At 59.6% G+C, this 20,510-nt stretch overlaps 1 protein-coding gene across 1 annotated transcript; it reads left to right on the plus strand.

Moving 5' to 3' along the window:
- Nucleotides 1-1,239: 1,239 nt before the first annotated feature.
- On the plus strand, nt 1,240-7,712 carry LOC138061340 (maestro heat-like repeat-containing protein family member 7). Its single transcript, XM_068910641.1, has 11 exons — nt 1,240-1,381; nt 1,995-2,182; nt 2,271-2,408; nt 2,937-3,051; nt 3,520-3,657; nt 4,161-4,337; nt 4,972-5,127; nt 5,422-5,523; nt 5,884-5,986; nt 6,209-6,268; nt 6,577-7,712. Exons 1-11 carry the CDS (start codon nt 1,247-1,249, stop codon nt 6,741-6,743), a joined length of 1,479 nt encoding a protein of 492 aa, XP_068766742.1. The 5' UTR covers nt 1,240-1,246; the 3' UTR covers nt 6,744-7,712.
- The last annotated feature ends 12,798 nt before the right edge of the window (nt 7,713-20,510 follow it).

Genomic DNA, 20,510 nt, shown 5'->3' on the forward strand with positions numbered 1-20,510 from the left:
GACTAGCCAGAGGCTTGGCTCCAAGAGTCCCAGCAGCAGCTGCAGCCTGCTGGCCACCGGCAAGCTAGGGTTGCCTGCAGAGCCAGTGCACTGTGAGCCTGCTCCCGAGCATCCTGCCTTGCCCTGGTGGCCCTCTGGCCACATGCCCCATGCTGCTGCTACCCAGCACAGCGCGTGCTCCTGGCTCTCCTGGGCCACGGTGCCAGCACTGCCCCGCACCTCTCTCCAGAGCCACATCCACTGCTTAGCTAAGCAGCAGTAGTGCGGCCCGCAGCGTGACATTTCTTCTCTCCTGGGTCCTTTCTGCCCCAGCTGTTTGTGAAAAACCTGCAGCCTTCCGAAAGGACAGACGTCATTGTCACAGCCATCGAGGGCATGAGGAACTGCAGCACCTACAATACGGAGGTGGCTTCCCACATGCTGACCATGTTCCTGCTGGACGCTTTCTCTGTGCTGGAAGATGTAAGGAGCCTGGGGCTGGCGTGCGTGGGGCTCGACCCTCTGGGGCGCTGTTTCCCCGCCGAGAGCCAGTGTTCGTGGGCAGCGGAGCCCCTTGGAAGGCAGCAAGGAGCGGTGGGAGTGGTGGAGAGGGAAGGAGAAGTGAGTGGGAGCTGGGGTATTGGCTGCTCTCTGGGAGCAGCCTCACCGTCCGCCTTGTGTCTTCCAGGTGCCACGCATCATAAGGTGCCTCTACAGGAACGTCAAGTATGTGAGGGAGCTGTCGGCCCGGGTCACCCTAAACAAGACCCTTTGCCAGCTGGCCTGCTTGGAGCCCAGCGAGGTGACCGTGAGCCTGCTGTACTGCTCGCCACTGTGCAACAGGTATGGGGCCCGTCAGCCTGGACGGGCTCCAGTGGCTCCTTGGCCATGGGGAGAAGGGCCCAAAGAGGGCCAGAGGCAAGCAGATGGCCAGCACACGGCTGAGGGGCAGGGCCCTGTGTCTCGCCCACCGTTTCCCAGCCCTGGTGCCTCAAGCAGGCCTTGAGGAGCCAGAGCTGAGCAAGTGTCCCTGCCTTGAGCCGCAGAGCGCAGCGGCTCTGCACGCTCCCTGCCGCGCAAGGGGCTTCAGCTTGGTCATGTGCTGCCTGCCTGGGCAGGACCCTCTTGGGGCTGCCAGGGAGGAGGGGGTGGGCAGGGGCAGGGCTGGCACACAGCTGGGGACCTCCAGGGCTGGCCCAGGCTACGGTGCTGCGGCCAAGGAAGTGCCACTGACAAGGCGCTCTGGGCCTGCAGCACTGCCGTGAGCATGTGGAAGGTGCTGATGGATAAGCCGATGCTTGCGCCGGACATGCTGCGGGAGCTGCTGAGCTTGCTGGAGGAGCGGCCACTGCGCAAGCAGTCCAGCTCCGACAGGGACAACAACTGCATCCTTCCGCTGGCCGTGAGTTAGGGGACGAGGCCTCCCGTGCCCCCAGGCTGGTGCCTGCCTCCCTGGGCCCCCTCCCCCTCTCCGCTGCCCGTGTGCCCCCAAGCAGGGACCTCTCCTGGGCCCATGGCTACAACATGGCCAGCGCCAGGCCTCCGACTGTGCCAGCGCACAGGGCTGCCAAGTGCTGCCTGGCCTCTCTGCACACCAACAGCCAGGCTGGCCATGCCCAGGAAATCTCCATCCGACGCTGTCCCTGCATCCGCCGACCTCGCTCAGCAGGCTGGAAAGCCAGGGTCGGGTTGGGGGCAAGGTGAGGGGCAGGAGTAGGGCTCCTGCAAAACCTGGGCAGGCAGCACGGCCTGGGACAGGGAGCCTGGCCGAGCGTGCACGCTACACGAAGCCTGCCGAGCTGATGGTCATGCTGAGGCAGGAAGGCTCACTGTGTACAACCAGGAGCTGAGGCCCAAGAGCCTGCGGGCGCTGGCCCTGGTCAGGCAGCCAGGCTGAGGCCTCCAGCTGCATTTCCCATGCTCCAAGGCTGTGCTCGAGCCTCCCACCTGGAGGGCTGTGGAAGCATGCCGGGGACTGCTCGGGAGTGAGAGGTGTGACTGAGTGTTTTCTGCAGGCAACGAGGGCACTGTGTGAGATCATCCGGGAGCCCGTCTGCCCAGAGGCGGTGAAGGCGTTTTTCCCCCAGCTCTTCCTGGCGCTGCTCTTGCAGATGGTCTTCACAGCAGAGTTCAGCCACCAGGAAGCAAATATCTTCTTGAGGGAATGCCAACGGGATGAGTCCCGTCCCACCAGCCACGTCAGGTGCTCGATCCCGCTCGCCCTGTCTCTGCGCTGCACCTGGAGGCAGGGCCGGGCTGCCAGTGTGACCTGGGCTTTGCTCTGCATGCAGGTGCGCCGTGCAGGCCATGAAAAGTCTGCTGCGCTGCACCCACTATGAGACCGTAGCCGTGACTGTTGAGAGGAAGGGCGGCTGGGACCTATTTCTGCATGCGGACACCTCCCAGAAGGGAGTGGTGGTGCTGGCCAGGTAGAGCCCTTTCCGGCCTGCTCTGGCCCAGCACCTCTTCCCTGGCTGTGGGGTGTGCCTCCCCATGTGCTTCTTGGTGGGGGAGGGGGAACGCCACTTCTCCAAGAAAGAGGCTGCAGCCTCAGCCCTTGTGGCAAGGGCTCGCCCAGCAGAAGGGCCCTGGGAGCTGCCATGCTGCCCAGCTTGGAGAGCTGCTGGGGGAGCAGGTGGTGTTAGGAGCTGTGGGAGAGGGTCGTGCGCAGGAGAACCTGGGGAGGGCCCAGGGGCACAGGAATCCAAAGCGGGCAGGAGAGGGGATGTGTGGGCAGGCCATGCCGCCTGGGCAGGAAGGCTGTTTCTCCGGTCTCCCACCAAAAGGAACGTAATGATGCCTGACGCTGACTTTCTAATGGCAAGGTGTGGTAGGGCAAGAGCAGTGCTCCATGAGCAAATGCCGCTGGCTGCAGGAGCTGCGTGCCAAGCAGAGCGATGCCAGAGGAGGTTTGCCTGCTCGGCTGAGGCCCAACACTGCCTTCTTGCCTCTGACAGAGCAATGAGGGGGGCTGCCAGTCACCTGCGTCGCTGGATCTTCCGCCAGCTGGCAAGGCTGCTGAGGAGGGAGGACCAGTTTCATCAGCTGCCCGTCATGGCTTTCTTTGTCGAGGTGGGCCTCATGGCAAGCAGTGCCTCTCTGGAGGGGCCTCTAAATGCTGTGCTCGCTTGTGCACATGCGTGTGGGGTGATGCTGGTGAATGGAGCTGGGGCAATGCATACGCTCCTGTTAGTAGCCCCGGCCTTGGCTCGTTTCTGCTGGGCGACCACTCGTAAGCACTTGTATTTCGTGCCTGCTTTGTGGCAGCTGTCTGTGTTCAATTGCTCCTCCAAGGGATGAGAACAAGAGGCTGCGGAGGGTTCAGGGGACGGGAGGAGGAGGCGAGCAGTGTGTGCAGTGTGCCGTGAGGCGCGGGGCTGTGAGCAGGGCCCAGGGGTGTCTGCACAATGCCTGCTGTGTTTGGGCTGAGCTTTGTGAGGGCCTGGTGCCCTTGCCCTGGATGGTGGGTGGGATGGAGAGCTGCACGCTGCGGGCAGTGCTGCCGGCTGTGCCAGTCTTTCAGTGCTGTGTCCATTTCAGCTGCTGGAATGCCCTGACCTTGCCGACATGGATGAGGAGGTCCTGCCACTCGTCCAGGGTTATGCGCAGAGTGAGAGCCTGGAGATGCGCAGACTGGCGTTCAGAGGCCTCGTGGCCCTGTTGAATAGACCCAAGATGGTGAGGAGGGGGGCAGGCGGGTGAAGCCATGCTGGCAGCCTGGGGCTTGACAGGAGACACTGGGTCAGAGAGTGGCTTGGACTTGGCTGGCAATCCGGAGGTGTGGTAGCTGCTCCCAAGTCTCCGCTGCCCCATTCATCTGCCCCGAGTGTCATGCCAGGCCCTTGGCCGTGCTGCACAAGGAGAAAGGCACCAGTGCCCAGCGGGAAGATCTGGGAGAGGGACAATGAGCTGGAGCACAGGGCCGGGCTAAGGCAGCCAGCTGCTCCTGGGCCTTGAGGCAGCAGCTTTGCTCCCTACAGAGGCCAGTGCATGCTGAGGGCCCCCTTGGAGATCTGTGCCCTGCACTGCAGCCTCTGTGCCCAAGGCCTGCGTGTGTGCAGAGCCCTGGCCCTGGCCACTGAGCCCTGATGGGAAAAGAGCAGGCAGAGCACTTTTGGGCGGGCGGGGCGGGGGGGGGTCTGGCCTTGCTTCCCACAAAGAAAGTTGTGTGTTTCCCACAGAAAAGGAGAATGCAGAGCCTGCTCCCAGACAGCATGGAGTGGCTGCAGGATGCTTGCAGGGAAGTGCGTGTGGGAAGCCTGATGCTGCTGAGAAACATCCTCAGCTACCTGGAACAGAAGGGCTCCAACCCGATTGTTCTGCAGCTGGCCGAGAAGCTTCTGCCTCGCTTTGATGACGTAAGGCTGATGGGAGAGCCGGGGCTCTGCTGGTGTGTCCAGGGGTCCGTATGCGTGGTCTGGGTGCTGTGTGCCCCTCTGCATACGTGCCTGTTGGCACGTCCCCGCACAGGCCCTGCTGTATGTCAGGAAACCTTTTGCCCTGTGGTTCTCAGCCCATGCCCTGTGCTGGCCTTGGTGTCCAGGGCTGTGGGAGTAGAGCAAACCAGCCCCCTGTCTGCTCTCGGCTGCTGCGTCTCGTGCTTGACTGCGTGCGGCGCTTGCCGTGGCCTGGGGCAGCGATGAGCAGAGAGGTAGGAGCAGGCTAGAGAGCGAGGGAGAGGCCGTGCCGCGGGGCTGTCCCTTTCTGTCCTCTTGTTGTGTGCGGGGGCCCTGATGGAGGCCTCGGGAAATCCAAGAAGCTCCCTCCAGAGGGAGAGGGAGACAGAGCCCAGGGAGGCTTGTCGTGCTGCTGCCGACAACCCTCATTGTCCAGGCTGCCTCAGCAGAGGCTTGTCCTCAGCTCCGACCTCTGGCCGGGCTGGGGGACAGTTGTGCCCGGAGAGGACGAGGCCTTGCCACGGCAAACGCTCTTGTCGGGCCCCGTTCCTGGAGTCGTTGCTGAGGCCTCCCCTCCTCTCCTCCCTGCCTGCAGGAAGACAGCAGAGTGCGAGAGCTCTCCATGCTCCTCTTCAAAGACCTGCTGGAGATTGTGGTGGGGAAGAACAAACGGAACCTGAAGCAGCATGCACAGAGGAGCCTGGTGCCGCTCTTCCTCCACATGAGTGACAAGGTGCAGAGAGTGGCCCAGGTAGGGAGCAGTGTTTTGGGGAAGCAATGCTGACATGCCGTGGGTGGAGGTGAGCAGCAAGGCAAGGGCTGCTGCCAAGTGTGCCTTGGAACGCATGGCAGCATGAGGTGCAGCTTCCTGTGTGCCAAAGGACAAGGCAGAGCTGCCTCTGCCTTCAGGGAGGGCCAGACCTAGTGGCACGCTGCGTCGTGCCATTTGGGGCTGGGAAAGGCTGGGAGCCTTGCCAAGACGAGGGGGACCCAGGGTGTCCTGCCGTGGCTGCGGTGGCATCTCCTGGTCTCTGTTGCTCTGCAGGCCTCTCAGGAAGCCCTGGTGAGCGCTGCACAGTTCCTCAAGTGGGAGGAGCTCAAGCAGCTGGCCAGAAGAGCGGAGACATGGAAGATCGGGGAGTGCGTGGTAAGGACGTGGCCAAAGCCCCCGGGGCCGTGGCGGGATGAGGCCTGCCGCCATGGCCAGTGGGCAGGGTGCACAGCTGTGCCCCTCACGCACTGCTGCAGCCCAGAGCCCTCTACTCTAAGTGCCCGCTGGGGTGCTGAAGGGGCCCCTGGCCTGGCTGGGCCTTGGCAGAAGCATGGCGGGGATCTCAGCACCCGCAGGCCCCGCTCTGCCCTCTGCTCCCTCTGAACCTGGCTACCAGCCAGCTTCTAGCTGGGAGGCGTGAACAGGAAGGAAGAGGAGGCCGGAGCTGGGAGGAGGGACAGGCCTGGCCTTCTGGGGAGGCTCGGTGCCAACCCCCTGTCCTTGTGCTGTCTGCAGCTGCTGAGGGACAGGAGCAGAGCGGAGCAACACCTGCGCCAGAGCCTGCCTTACCTGGAGAACCCGGACGCATCCTTGCGGGAGGCAGCTGTGAGGTTCATTGGTGAGCCACAAGCCCAGGGCCATGCCTGCCCACCCAGACGGGCACACAGGAGGGTCTTCAGTCCCTCCCACCGTCCCTGGGTCCTGCACCGTGGGGACGGGGCTGGGGCCAGCCTTGCCCAAGGGGAGCAGGCTGCATGGCCAAGCTGGCAAGGCCAGATGGGAGCTGTGCTGCTGGGGGCTTGCTGGGGAGTATGAGGGGTGAGCGGAGGTGTTTGCCTAGGGCTCATCGGGCAGCAAGTGAAGAAGCGGAGGAAGGAGAAGGTGCAGGAGCTGTGCACTGGTGAGTGAGAGCAGCGCTGTGTCAGGCAGCCCTGGCAGGGAGGAGGGAGGAGGCTGGGAAGTGAGCTGCAGTTCACTGGCCTGCCCCAGGTGAGGAAGGCTCTGTGTCCCTATGTGGGGGAGAGCAGGGGGTATTTGGGGCGCATCTGGGGCTTGGCCGACCTGCAAGTGCCAGCTGATCCATTTGTCCTACCTGCTGCCTCCTCCGCATGGGAAGAGCTGAGTGGGGCTGGCCCTGCCTGGGGGGGGATTCCTGGGATCTCTGCAAAGGTGGGAGTCTGTTCTCAGCTCGGTGCCTTTCTCTCGCAGCCCTCCAGCCCCTGGAAAATGATGCAGAACCTTTAGTCCGTTGCCTGGTGTCACAGACCATCATGAACCTGAGGGTGCCAAGGAGAACATCAAGATTCCACCTCGGAGCACTGTGTCCCTGGCTCCCGAGAGCATGGGCGAGGTGGCACCCTCCCGCCAGGACGTGACTCTGTTTGAGCAGAGCTGACGCAGCTGTGCCAATGCCATGGTGCTGCACACCACGCACACACGCAAGTGTGCTGGAAGGTCTGGCTCATTGCTGGCATCTCCCGCAGCCCCAGGACAGCTCGACTCCTCAAGCACAGCCCCTGTTGTGCTACCGCTTCATGGCTTTGTTGGGCTTCCCGCAAAGATACAGCCCCGTTTCCTCAGCCGGAGTGAGTGTTCTTTTTTTAGGGAGCCAAAGGCAAGGGGCAAAACTTGCTGCCCGCATGAATCTGGCTTGTCCTGGGGGGGACGGGGTGTCCACTCGTTCCAATATGCCAGGCCAGCGTAGAGCGGCCTGACACACTTTGGTTTTGCTGCAAAGCGTCAACTGCTCTGCTGGCCCACAATAGCCAAGGGAAAGGGGGAGAAAAGCTTTGGCCTCCCCTGCCCTCTCCAGTCACCGCAGGGCAAGAGCAGGCCCCTGCTGTCTTCAGGGCTTGCATCTCAGGTGGAAGGGCAGAGCTGGGGTATGACATGCAGCTCTGTCTCTATCGCCACTGCCTACCCTGCGCATGCAGGCCTCAAGGCCGAACCGTCCATGAACTCCAGAATCATTGCTGAGCATGTAACGGCCAAACCCATTAAAAGCAGCTAATAAAGATACACAGCTCGCTCATGGGGCTAAAAAGTAGACTGCAGGGGACAAGATGGGATGCACGTGGGTTGGGGTTGACCTCGGAGGAGATAAGGGACTGTGGGAAACAAGGACATGGCAACCAGTGTGGGCTGAAGGCCAAGACCAACCAGAAGGAGAGTAAAGAAGACTCAGTAAAGAAGATTGGGGGAGACCTTCCCTGGCAGGTGGGAAATAAAACTGTAAAGGGTCTAATTAGGCCAGAATTCCTTTGTTCAAGGTCCCTCCCTGGAGGCACCCAGCTCCAGCAGTTACTATGCTGCACCATCATTTCAAGAAATAAAATTTTGCTGCTAGATGTGCGTGAGGCTCTGCTTCTTGGAAACCTAGGATCAAAGTGTTTCCACAGCACTTTGGCACCCCAGATGGCAGTGTAGCCAACCACCATTGCACCCTCTTGGCTCCAAACATCCAAATTTAGAAAAGGAAAAGGAACAAAAAGGAGAAAAAAGCCGTTACAGTCAAATCGATCCCTAGCTAGTTAGCTGTCCCTTTATGTCAGGATGATTGTCCATCTTACAATTAATGTGGGGGTTAACCCAAGGAAGGATCCTTCGATTCTAAGAAATGAGCTCTGCTACAGCTTATATTGGAAGATGAAAAGCCTCACTGAATGGATTATTGGTATGTGTGGGGATAATTGGATGTGGGACCGGCGAGATCCAAGGAGGACAAACGGCACCCTCTGTAAAACTACTCTTGCTGCAGCAGATATAGGTGTCCCAAATAACGCCCCAGGAGCTACTGCTCCGCCTTACACTCCTCCGGTGGCGCCTCCTGAAGATCTGTCTATCTGTCCCTCTCCTCCTCTTACTCAGACTTCCCCTCCTCCCGTGGCAGGCCTCCATCCTATGGTTGCTAATGTTTTACCTAATGCAGCAACACTACAAGCGAGTGCAGCGGGGGCGGGGTGGGGGGGGGAGCTAACCCCCCTCACGTGGTACTGCATGTATTTACTAGCCAACCCTGGAGTCCGAGTGATTGAGCATTGTGGGCAAGCAAAATGCCCAGGTTGAGGGAGGATGCGGAAAGGAGCGCTCAGCTGTTTTCTAATAGATATGCACTGGGTATAATCCAAACTGGCGGGATACCCAAGTACTCTTGAGAGAGTTGTTCTGACCAAACTGGCGGGATACCCAAGTGCTCTTGAGAGAGTTGTTCTGACCAAACGAGCGAGATGATAAAATAGTTAATAAAGAGGCAAAGTTTGTACAACAGACTGGGGGAAACACAAATCGTTAGCCAGCAAACGATCCAAATTGGGATTACAATAACGCAGGGGACAGAGTCGCTTGCCAGACAGGACTCCGGAACTCGGTAGAAGCTATTAGAGCATGTAGCAAACTAGGAGTGGATTGGACTAGAGTGCAGGAGCGTAGACAGAGCTTGGACAAAGAGGCCAGGGATTTTGGGGGACGACTAGGGCAAGCCTTGTTGAACTATGGGGGAAGGACTTTCCAGAATTGGAATGATGCACTAGCCATTAGTGTCTTTGTCCATCAGGCCGCTCCGGATAGCCCAAAAGAGTTGAAGGAGCACATGCCAGGGTGGCAAGGAGAAACTTCACAAAGGATTTTAAGCGTGGCAGTATTGGTCTATGACGGGCGAGAGGAGAAACAGCAAGGGAAGCAAGCAAAGGAACGGAAAAAGGAAAACCAAGAAGAGGCTAATCTCTTAGCAGCAGCTTCAGCACGGAACTTGCAAATTAGAGGAAGGGGTAGAGGAAGAGACAGAGGAGGCCGAGGAAGGCTAGGGCAATGCCAAGGGCAAGGACGAGAAGGGGACAGGAGAAGACGGGCAGACAGTGAGGGACCGGAATGTTATTTCTGTGGCAATGTAGGACGTATGCAGAGAGAATGTCTCCTTTGTCCAAGAAGGCCCCCAGGAGTAAGGAGCCCCCAGGCAAGCGGATCAGCTTGGGAGGGTGGACAGTATTCACAATGACTAGAGACAGGGGAATCCAGAAACTCTGAGGAGAGAGAAATGTTTAGCATATTGTGTACATCTTCGAGATGCTGTCTCTTAGGGAGATACCTGCTTTTTCAAGAGCTGCAGACAAACTTCCAAAAGAGCAGTACCATCTTCATGTTTGCTTAACAGAAGGATTATCCTAGTTAAGGCGGGCTTATCTCCTTCAGTGTTCTGCCTTCAATAACTAAAAATGGTAACGTAACTTCTTGTTTGTCATAACGCACTATTGGGAACGGGATTACAATCGAAAAAGAGGAATGCCTATACTTTGTGCTTCACGAATTAGTGCCCGGCTGCAAAAGCACAGCTGCATCTCAGTTCTTGAGTCTCCAAACCAAATCCGTGCAGTAAGGCTTTCTTAACAACCCAGCAACACCTGGGCGCCTTTTCATTAGATTATTTAATCTAAGGTAAACTTCACAAAAAAAAAAAAAAAAAGGGAGAAAAAGTGCCTCACATTCTCCTCTATGATGTGCACAAATACTCTACCCCAATATATGTATCCAGCAGGTGTGCTCATAGAAACCAAGGGAGGACTGTTGGAGAAGGAAATTGTAGGCGATTTAGCTTCCGCTTCGCATAAGTCTCACTCTTGCTTAGCATCAGTGCCTAAAGTAGATGAAGCCTGCAGGCCTCAAGGCTGAACTGTCCTTGAACTCCAGAAACTTTGCGAAGGATGTGACCTTGCCAATGTTGTAACTGCCAAACCAGTTAAAACTAGCTGACAAAGATACAAAACTAGCTCATGAGGCTACAAAGTAGACTGCAGGAGACAAGATGGGATGCACGTGGGTTGGGCTTGACCTTGGAGGAGATAAGGGCCTGGGAGAAACAAGGACATGGCATCCAGCCTGGGCTGTAGGCCAGGAGCTGTCAGAAGGAGAGAGACACCAATCAGAAGGGGAGAGACCACTGACTCAGTAAAGAAGATTGGAGGAGGCCTTCACTGGCCGGTGGGAAAATAAAACTGTAAGGGGTCTAATTACCCCAGAATTTCTTTGTCCGGTGTCCTTCTCCAGAGGCACCCACTTCGAGCTGTTTCTATGCTGTAAAATCATTTAAATAAGTAATTATTTTATTTAAAATAATGCCCTGAAGCCTGCAGGCCGAAGCTTTTACCGAACCTGTGGGCTGCTGCTGACGCAACAACTGCAGAAGCAGCCAGAATCAGCCCTCCAACATACAGAACACAATGGACAGAGGTCACGGTTAGCCTCCGGATAAGATAAGGCACTTTGAAGCAGGAACACAGCAACCGTCCTGGGATGTAGACACAATCCATTTACAAGGAAAGAGACCAGCAACTCAGGAAAGAAGACTGGAAGAGACTGTCACTGGCAGGCGGGGAAATAAGACTGGAAGGAGTATAATTAGCCCAGAATGTCTTTGTTCTGGGTCCCTCTTTGGAGGCACCCAGCTCCAGCTGAAACAAACGATCGTATAAGAGTCTGACTCTGCCTTAGTGGTGAATGCCTGCGGACCTTTATAACACACCCATCTCGGAAGGACTGTCATTGAGCTCCATGGCTTGAGAGATAAAGTAGCCCCTGTAGCCACTAGAAAGGTTACTTGCTTTCCAGCCACTTTCCTGGTTATGCGGCCCTGACTAGCCAAAGGGATTGCATCCAAAAACATACATACACATCGAATACAAGCACAAGGATATTCCTCCTCAACTAGTCATTCATCAGTTCGGCCTACATCTTGATTTTCTCCCGAAGGAGGATTCACCCCTGACTGTGGCTGAATTCGTGCACAGCTTGGGCACTCACGCTGCATATGTCCTCACTTCCCACAATAATAACCCTCCCAAGAACCTAACCCAGGTGCAGAAGTTAATGGAATTCCCCTTCCTCCCCTCATGACTCCTTGTCCTACTGCCATCCCACCCGTCCACCATCCAGAAAAAGAGCCACAACCTTGTTTAATCACAACCTCATGGGCAGAGAGGAACCTTCTCAAGTTCAACAAAGGCAAGTGCAGGGTCCTGCACCTAGGGAGGAAGAACTCCATGGCCCAGGACAGGCTGGGGGTTGACCTGCTGGAAAGAGGGTACAAGAGAGACATGGCCCTACTGGAGAGAGTCCGGCGGAGGGCTACAAAGATGATGAGGGGACTGCAGCATGTCTCCTGTGAAGAAAGGCTGCGAGAGCTCGGCCTGTAGAGCCTGGAGAAGACAAGACTGAGAGGGGATCTCAGTAGAGCCCAGTGACAGGACAAGAGGCAACGGGCACAAACTGAACCACAGGCAGTTCCATGTGCACAGGAGGAAAAACTTCTGGGCTGGGAGGGTGACGGAGCACTGGCACAGGTTGCCCAGAGAGGCTGTGCAGTCTCCTTCCCTGGAGATACTCAAAAGCCATCTGGGTGGGGTCCTGGGCAATGTGCTCTGGAGGACCCTGCTTGAGCAGGGGGGTTGGACTAGATGATCTCCAGAGGTCCATTCCAACCTCAGCCGTCCTGTGATCGGTGATTCTCCAGGACCTTGACAGTGTTTGCAAAGGAATTTGTGCAGCTACTGACACAAACCCCTCATCTAGGGGACTTCCTGTTGTAGACATGGCCCCACCCTAGGTTTCCGAGGAGCAGAGTCTCATGCACATATAGGAGCAGAATTAATTATTTCTTTGACATGAATTACAAGAATAAATGACAGTACAGGAAGTAACAGCTCGAGCTGGCTGCCTCCATGCAGGGACCCTGAACAAAGACATTCTGGGCTAATCAGACCCTTTGCAGTCTTATTTCCCCACCTGCCAGTGACAGTCTCCTCCAGTCTTCTTTTCTGAGTCACTGGTCTCTCCCCTTCTGACTGCTCTCTCTCTCCTTCGGACAGCTCCTGGCCTACAGCCCAGGCCCTTATCTCCTCCAAGGTCAACCCCAACCCACGTGCATCCCATCTTGTCTCCTGCATCCTATTTTACATCCTCATTAGCCCCTTTTGTAGCCTTAGTAGCTAGTCATAAATGGTTTTGCAGCTACATTGCCAGCAATGTTTCTCAAGTTCATTCACAGTTCGGCCTTGAGGCCCGCAGGCTTCATCTACTTTAGGCCCTGAGACTAAGCTGAAGCTAAATCAGATACAATGTCCTTCTCTGACACTTCCCATGGTGGGAGGGTGTCACTTACGTAGCCAACTTCAGACTTCCCACAAATCCAATCCCCACTTAGAAGTATTCTAAGAGAGAAGAGTCACTCTTGCATTGCTGTCCTTTCTCTCATCCATTGCATCTTTCTCCTCCCCCATTGCATTGAGCTCGACACGGTAGGTGGAAAGTCCACTGGACTCCACGGGAAGAACTCCACCTTTGCAGTTCTTTGTTCTTACAGATGTCATCCATTATCAGATTGCATTTCTCTGGGAAAGGGCAAAGGAGCAAGCCACCGCTTCAAACCAGCAATGCTTGCTGCACCAGCTGCAGCTCACCTGCGCAGCACATTCCCTCTACTGCTCATCGTTTCTGCTCCTGGAAGGATGGATTTCCAGCCTTCAGGTGCTTGCAGGAGTCCAGGGCATGCCTTAAAACAAAGGCCAGCCTGTGGCGCCCTTTGTGCTGAGATTCATCCAGCTTTCTTGGCAACACCTGTGGTCAGTCACAGCCAGGCTTCTGCCCTCAACCTTCTTCCATTGTGCGGATGTATTGCTTGGCCACAACGCAATAAGCAGAGAGAGTTCCACTTCTTGGAATAGGTGCTAGCATGCCACACTAGAAAGCACAGCGGTGCCTCTGTCAACATCAACACCTACCGGTGGGAAAAGAGCCTTCTAGGCTGAAATCGACTCACGTATGAAGGTCAAAGAACACCAACTCAAGGGTTTGGAAAAGAAAGAGTGCTTTTCTCCTCAAAACAAACAAACAAAACCCCTCAGTTTTCATACAGTCCTCCCAGAGAAATTGCTCCTTGAGTTCACACGAGGTTAGCTGTTTTGCTTTTGTAAAACACAGGGAAAAGGTTTTAGGTTTTACAACAATTTCTTTTAGACAACGGGCAGGCATCCTTTTCCAGCTCCAACCGTGCCAGCTGAACGGGCCAACATCCTCCTACTTGCAGGAGTGGAGGGCATAATTTCTACACCGTACAACGTGCTCCAGCCTGAAGCAGTCCAGGCTGCTCACCAGCTCTTTGCCCGACGTCCGTGTGGTTTTCCGCCCACTTGGGAGCCCTGCCACGGCCCCGGGGGCCAGCAGAACTGGCAAGGCCAATAATCTGTGCCGTGCAGAGAAGGGGTCAGGTGCCGGGCGGGAGAAGGGGTTGGGGCTGGCAGTGGGGGTTCGGGCATCTCCCTGGGGTTGGTGCTTGGGGGCTGGTGTTGAGGGCAGGGCTGGGGACGAGAGCTGGCTGCATGGGGTGAGGGGTTGGGTGAGGCGTGGGGCGAGGTTTGGTGGTTGTGCTGCGGGTTTCTGGTGCTTGCTGTGAGCGTTGGCTAGCTTTGTGGGGGAGTGGGCTATGGCAGGGGTGAGGGCTGGGGTGACGGCTAGCATTTGTTGTCTAGGGCTGAGGGTTGGAGATGCCGGTGAGGGCTGGAGCAAGAGTTAGGGAAAGGGGTTGGAGGTCTGGGTTGTGGCTGGAGGGTTAGAGTTTGGGGTGAGGGATGAGAGGAGGGGATTGGGGCAAGAGGTACGGTGGGGTCAGGTTTTGAGGTGGTGCTGGTGGTTAGTGGTGAGCAGGTGAGTGCGGCCAGGCGTGGGCAGCCGGGGATGAAAGAGGAGGGAGCTGGCCATGCGGAGCCGCGCGCGGCCCCTCGAGCTGCCTCGCCCTGCCCTGCCCCAGCTCCCTCCTGCCCGGGGCGGCCGCGCTGTGGCCCTGGAGCCCCTGGCGGCGCCGGCTGCTGCTGCTGGAGCAGCTCGCGCAGCAGAGGTGACCTCAGAGCCGCCCCCGGCGGGGCCATTGTGACCCCCCCCCGTTGTGACACCGGCGGCGCTGTCAGGTGCGGGCAGTGTCCGGGCGGACGGCGACGGGAGAGGGCAGGAGCGCGTGGAGCTCGAGGAGGAGCCCCCGAGCGCAGCCGCGTCTTTCCCTGCCGCCCCGGCAGCCTCGCGGAGTCGAGGCGCTTGCCGAGGCCTTGCCAGCTCCTGCTGCGGGTGAGAGCGACGGGGCCGGGCTCGGCAGTGCCACGGGGCTGCGGGGGCCCTCGGCCGTGGCGGGGGCAGGACCTTGCGGCAGGGGCTGAGGCGCAGGAGAGCTGGCTCCAGGGCCAGGACGGGCGCGGGGACCTTTGACTGCGCTGCCCCCACCCCCGTGGGGACCCTCCCCAGCTCTGCATTAAACAAGTGTCCCCCTCCTGCCTCTGCTCCGTGCCGCAGGATGGCGGAGAGACCCCCCAGCCGCCCACGGGTGGCCTGGGAGCAGGAGTACGGCTGCCCGCGCCGGGCATCCCAGGAGCAGGACAGGGTTGCCGAGGAGAGCAGCTCTGCCTCGAGGCCCTTGGAGGGGTTCGAGTCCCAGGCGTGGCGGAGAGGTGAGTGAGCCCCCGTGGGGCTGGGCCGGGCTGGGGTGAGGGCCGGGGAGCGCACCCTGCTCTGCGCCGGGCTCCCATCTCCCCAGCACGTGGTGTCGGGGTGCCCGGGGTGGTGGCACAGCGGTGCCCGGATGCCAGGGCCCGCTCGGGGCTTGGGAGCTGGCCCCAGCGCAGCATGCGCCCAGGAGGGAGAGCGCAGATGGACGCAGCTCCTGCTGCCTGGGACGGGCAGCGAGCGGCAGCTCCGTGGCAGGAGGAGGGATGCTGCCTGTCTGGCAGCACGTTCCCCAGCCTGGTGCAGTTGAGGTTTGCCCTGGCTGGCTGGCTGCAGCAGGGCAGCTCATGTGCTGGGCACCGTGCAGCCTTGAGCAGCCTGGGGGAGACTGCGTGCCCGGGAGCAGGCCCATGGCTGGCCGGCGGGCAGAGCTCACTGCGCGGCTCTCTGCTGCCTGCCCTCCATCTCTGCAGTGCTCCCGGCTCTCTTCCTTTCTCAGGTGCAAGGTTTTCCATCAGCAGCTGGTCCGAGCTGTCCAGAGAGGATGAGGAAGCCTTGGACTTCATCCAGGCCTTTGTGGGTGGCCGAGAACAGGTAAGTGCAGCCGTTTCCATGGGGGCTGTGCCTGGGTCTCCCTGCGGGTCCGCCCATGTCTGCTGGCAGGCTGCTGGGGAGGTGCTGGCTGTGCAGAGCTGCTGCCGTCCGGGGTCCCGCCCAGCACTGCAGCCCCCTGGCTGCTCTGGTCCTGCTGGCCTTTCCTGTCTCCTCTCGCGCTCACTCTGTCTCTCTTCCCCGTCTGTCAGCAAGAGGCGCAGAAGCTGAAGTTTCTAGCGTCCATCGGCACCCTCTGTGGAGGCAGCAGCGCCAAGACCTTGTCCTGGGGCCTGGAGGTGTTCTGCTGCCGACACGAGCTGGCCGAGCATATCGAGGTGAGGGGAGAGGCAGCAGGTGTGAGGACAGGGGCAAGGCCAGCTGGGCCCTGGGTCTGCTGGTGCTGGGTGATGGCAGTTGCCGCGCTGACTGCCGGTTGTGCTGTGCAGGTGCTGCTGGAAGAGGAGCCCTTGGAGCGCCTGGGCACAGCAGTGCGCCAGCAAGCCATGCTTGCTATCACGGCAATGAGGTAGCTAGCAGAGCCCCTGGTTTGGCCAGGACCTGTGCACAGCATGTGCCTGATGGCACCGTCCCTGGCTGGGAGGTGTGCACCATGGTGGGAGGAGGCTGGCGGTGCTGTCTGCTGCGCTTCTGCTCTCCCCTGGCCCAGGCTTGTCAGTAGGGCAGATGGGAGGGCAGAGGGTTGCCTGCTGCAGCTCCCCAGGGCCCCTTGGCTTGTAGTGCAGAAGGGGAGGCAGGTGGTAGAGAAGGGGGGAGGCCTAGCTGCCTGGGCTCTCCTCTGGCCCTGGGCCAGTTCATGGAGGGAGGAGGTGCCTCCCTGCAGGGCTCCCTCACGTGCTCTCTGTAGCAGCCGGGGGACTCCTGCCCCAGCGGCCCACAGCCACCTCCCCAGGGCATCCAGGCACTGCTCCCAGCACCAGTGTCCAACAGGCATCTCTCTCTCTCTCTCGCTCTCTCTTTGCAGTGCAGTGGAGCCGGTTCTGGAGGGCAAAAAGAGCAGCCTTCTCCATGCCTGCTTCAAGAGTGTCTTCTTGCTTCCTCCAAGAGAAGACATGGAGACCGTGGACATGTCCCTCTACTCCAAGGTAGGTGCTGGGTGAGCTACAGGGAGCCCGCCAGCCCCTCTGGGCTTGCCCCTGGCTCCGCTGTGCTGAGAGGTGACTGTCAGCTCCAAGGCTGGGCAGGATCTCAGCTTTGTTTTCCCACCCTCCTGCCTTCATGCCCTTCCCGTGGGCTGGGCCATGGGCAGTGCCCAGGGGCTGGTCCGTGCACAGCAGGTCTCCTGCCCTGAGGCCTCTCGTTGGCCCGTGCAGGGCAGCGGGTGTCCTCGCTGGGCAGCAGGGGTTCAACTGAGTCTGCTGTGGGTCAGAGGCAGTGGGGAAGGAATGCCACAACCCCCTGTCCTCCTTGCAGACCCTCGATGCCATGGACAACATGTTGGAGGTGCTGGTGCTCAAGTCGGCCACTTCCAGCCTCCTGGAGCTGCAGAAGATCTTGCAGGTGTGGCATTTGCAAAGAGTGGGCTGCATTGGGCCTGTTCCTCAGCCCAGAGGGAAGTGACACCCTCGAGTGGACATTCCCCCCCTGAGTGCCATGTACAGGCAGCACGCTGCAGGCAGGGGGCGTTTCTCGCTTGGGTGAGCGGAGGTTCCCCACTGGGCTCTTCTGTGAGCCCAGTGCCCCCTGGCTACAGCCCAAGTCCCTTCCCACCCCAAACATCCTCCAGGCTCTTGGGAACACCTTGCCCCCATGAGCACTCCTGGGCCACCTCTGCCCCCAAAGCTCTCCTTGCACCAAAGCAGTGGGAGGAATGTCACCCTTCTTCTCTAGGCACTGCACTGATGGCAGCTGGTGCTGCTGCCCCCCTGCCTCCGCGTGCCTTGTGCTTTCCTTGCCAGATCGGAATGGGGCAGAGACCCACTGGGAGCTGCCCGTGCTGCAAGGGGAGCCGAGCCCGGAAGCTTGGTTCTTCTGCCATGCCAGGAGGCCGGAGGCCAGGCTGCCCACTGCAGACCCCTAGGGAAGGTGTGGCCTGAAAGGCCTGCCATCCTGAAGAGGGCACCCGGGGCCATGTGCATGGCCAGGAGCAGAGGCTGGGAGGGGGCTTAGGTGTGGCTGGCTGCCTGAGGGCAAGGTGGGCCTTGCAGGCTGGGGCCTGTAGGGGCAGGAAGGCCATTCCAGGCTTGGCTCTAGCTCCGAGGAAGCCTTGGTGCACTGTAGGACTGCAGGCAGGCGCTTAGCAGAGCTGCTTCTGCTGGAGTGGGCGTCAGCTCCCCGGGCAGAGCAGTAGCCTTTCTCCTTGCAGATGCTGCTGCCCTTCACCAAGACGGAGAGAGCAGCTGTGCGTGAGAGGGCCGTGGGGAGGATTGGGAGGCTGAGCAAGTTGCTGGCCAACTATTCCTCGCTGGAGGTAAGGAGCCAAGCACCGTGCAGCCCCCACTTTGGCCCTTTGCAGCAGCCCAGAGCACAGTGCAGCTCAGGGGGTCCCTCGGAGGGAAGCGTGGGCACAGGTTAAGGCACTGAGCAAGGCTCTGCCCTGAAGCAAAGCTCTTTGGCCCTCTCTCCATGGGCTTTTCTCTGCAGTCCCTTTGTCGCAGGAGCCAGCTGTGCCCCCAGCCCTGTGCAGGGGAGCAGTGCGCGCGGAGCATGATGTGAGCCGCAGCCTGGCAGTGCTGCCTTTGCTGGGCTGCTGCTTTGGGAGGCAAGGCCTGCAGGGCCCTCGAGAGCTTTGGCTCTGCTGGGATCCATGCCTGGGCAGAGTCTTGGCTTCAGGGCTTTGGTGGCGACTGCCTCCCGTCAGCCCTTCTACCTGTCCCACCCGCCTTGCCCAGGTGTGGCACCCCTTTGGAGGAGTGGATGAGAGCCCTGCCTGCTATGGGAAGATCCCCGTGCCGATGCTGGGACAGCTGGTGGGCTGTCTCATCCTTTGCTGTGCTTACGAGGACGCGGAGACCAAGGGCGGGGCCTTGGATGCTCTTCATTGCCTCTTCAGATTCGTCGTGCAGCGAAAACGTAAGAGAAGCTGTGCTGGGCTGTGTGCTTCTGCACGCGGCCACGCTGGCAAGGCCGGGGAAGGCATCGCACTGCCTCGGCCCCTCTGCTCAGTGAGGCAAAGGAGCAGGAGGCGCGGCTGATGTAGGAGCAGGGGAGTGGGCTCTTAGTACCTGTCCTGGATACCACTGGCCTGGAAAACGCTCAGCAGCCCCTGCTCAGAGGCTACGGCTTGTGTCGGGCTTCGCACCGGAAAGCCCGTGAGGCTTTTGGTACCCTTTGAAGCAGTTGCCCTTCTCTGCCCTGGAATAGGCCCCGACCCTCCCTGGGAATCCTGCTCCCCATCCATTCGTGGCATGCCCTTTGTCTCTGCCAGGCTGGTTTCTCTCTGATGCCATGAGTCTGCCAGCTGCAGCTCTGCATGACTCCTGCTGACCGCTGTGTCTTTCTGCTGCTGTTCAGGCCGGGCGATGCTGCAGGATGATCCAGAGTATGTGGAGCCCCAGAAGGAGAGGGAAGCCGACAATGAGCTCTGCCTTTCGTGGACGAGCAACATGAGCGTGATCATGAGGGTGAGGAGCACTTCCCTTGCTGGGACTGTTGGCCATGGGGTCCTGAGGAGACGTGGATGAGCAAAGGGATGCCTAACGAGTGGGGCTGAGGGGGCCTTGGGGTTGATGCAGAGGTGGTGGTGGAGAAGGAAGCAGCTCTGAGTGGCACCTAGAGTACTGGTTGCTGCCTGGTAGCAGCCCTGCTCTCACTGCTGTGTCTCCCGCTGTCCCTGAGCGGGGGGACTAGCCAGAGGCTTGGCTCCAAGAGTCCCAGCAGCAGCTGCAGCCTGCTGGCCACCGGCAAGCTAGGGTTGCCTGCAGAGCCAGTGCACTGTGAGCCTGCTCCCGAGCATCCTGCCTTGCCCTGGTGGCCCTCTGGCCACATGCCCCATGCTGCTGCTACCCAGCACAGCGCGTGCTCCTGGCTCTCCTGGGCCACGGTGCCAGCACTGCCCCGCACCTCTCTCCAGAGCCACATCCACTGCTTAGCTAAGCAGCAGTAGTGCGGCCCGCAGCGTGACATTTCTTCTCTCCTGGGTCCTTTCTGCCCCAGCTGTTTGTGAAAAACCTGCAGCCTTCCGAAAGGACAGACGTCATTGTCACAGCCATCGAGGGCATGAGGAACTGCAGCACCTACAATACGGAGGTGGCTTCCCACATGCTGACCATGTTCCTGCTGGACGCTTTCTCTGTGCTGGAAGATGTAAGGAGCCTGGGGCTGGCGTGCGTGGGGCTCGACCCTCTGGGGCGCTGTTTCCCCGCCGAGAGCCAGTGTTCGTGGGCAGCGGAGCCCCTTGGAAGGCAGCAAGGAGCGGTGGGAGTGGTGGAGAGGGAAGGAGAAGTGAGTGGGAGCTGGGGTACTGGCTGCTCTCTGGGAGCAGCCTCACCGTCCGCCTTGTGTCTTCCAGGTGCCACGCATCATAAGGTGCCTCTACAGGAACGTCAAGTATGTGAGGGAGCTGTCGGCCCGGGTCACCCTAAACAAGACCCTTTGCCAGCTGGCCTGCTTGGAGCCCAGCGAGGTGACCGTGAGCCTGCTGTACTGCTCGCCACTGTGCAACAGGTATGGGGCCCGTCAGCCTGGACGGGCTCCAGTGGCTCCTTGGCCATGGGGAGAAGGGCCCAAAGAGGGCCAGAGGCAAGCAGATGGCCAGCACACGGCTGAGGGGCAGGGCCCTGTGTCTCGCCCACCGTTTCCCAGCCCTGGTGCCTCAAGCAGGCCTTGAGGAGCCAGAGCTGAGCAAGTGTCCCTGCCTTGAGCCGCAGAGCGCAGCGGCTCTGCACGCTCCCTGCCGCGCAAGGGGCTTCAGCTTGGTCATGTGCTGCCTGCCTGGGCAGGACCCTCTTGGGGCTGCCAGGGAGGAGGGGGTGGGCAGGGGCAGGGCTGGCACACAGCTGGGGACCTCCAGGGCTGGCCCAGGCTACGGTGCTGCGGCCAAGGAAGTGCCACTGACAAGGCGCTCTGGGCCTGCAGCACTGCCGTGAGCATGTGGAAGGTGCTGATGGATAAGC

This window comes from Struthio camelus, chromosome 16 (assembly GCF_040807025.1).
Source record: "Struthio camelus isolate bStrCam1 chromosome 16, bStrCam1.hap1, whole genome shotgun sequence".
Classification (NCBI taxonomy): Eukaryota; Metazoa; Chordata; class Aves; order Struthioniformes; family Struthionidae; genus Struthio; species Struthio camelus.

Bases quoted from the DNA above. Each gene is read 5' to 3' on its own strand.
- LOC138061340 (XM_068910641.1), top strand. From the start codon at position 1,247: ATGTGGAAGGTGCTGATGGATAAGCCGATGCTTGCGCCGGACATGCTG. The intron at 3,658-4,160 runs GTGAGGAGGGGG...TGTTTCCCACAG, and splicing joins TGTTGAATAGACCCAAGATG to AAAAGGAGAATGCAGAGCCT. The intron at 4,338-4,971 runs GTAAGGCTGATG...CCCTGCCTGCAG, and splicing joins TTCTGCCTCGCTTTGATGAC to GAAGACAGCAGAGTGCGAGA.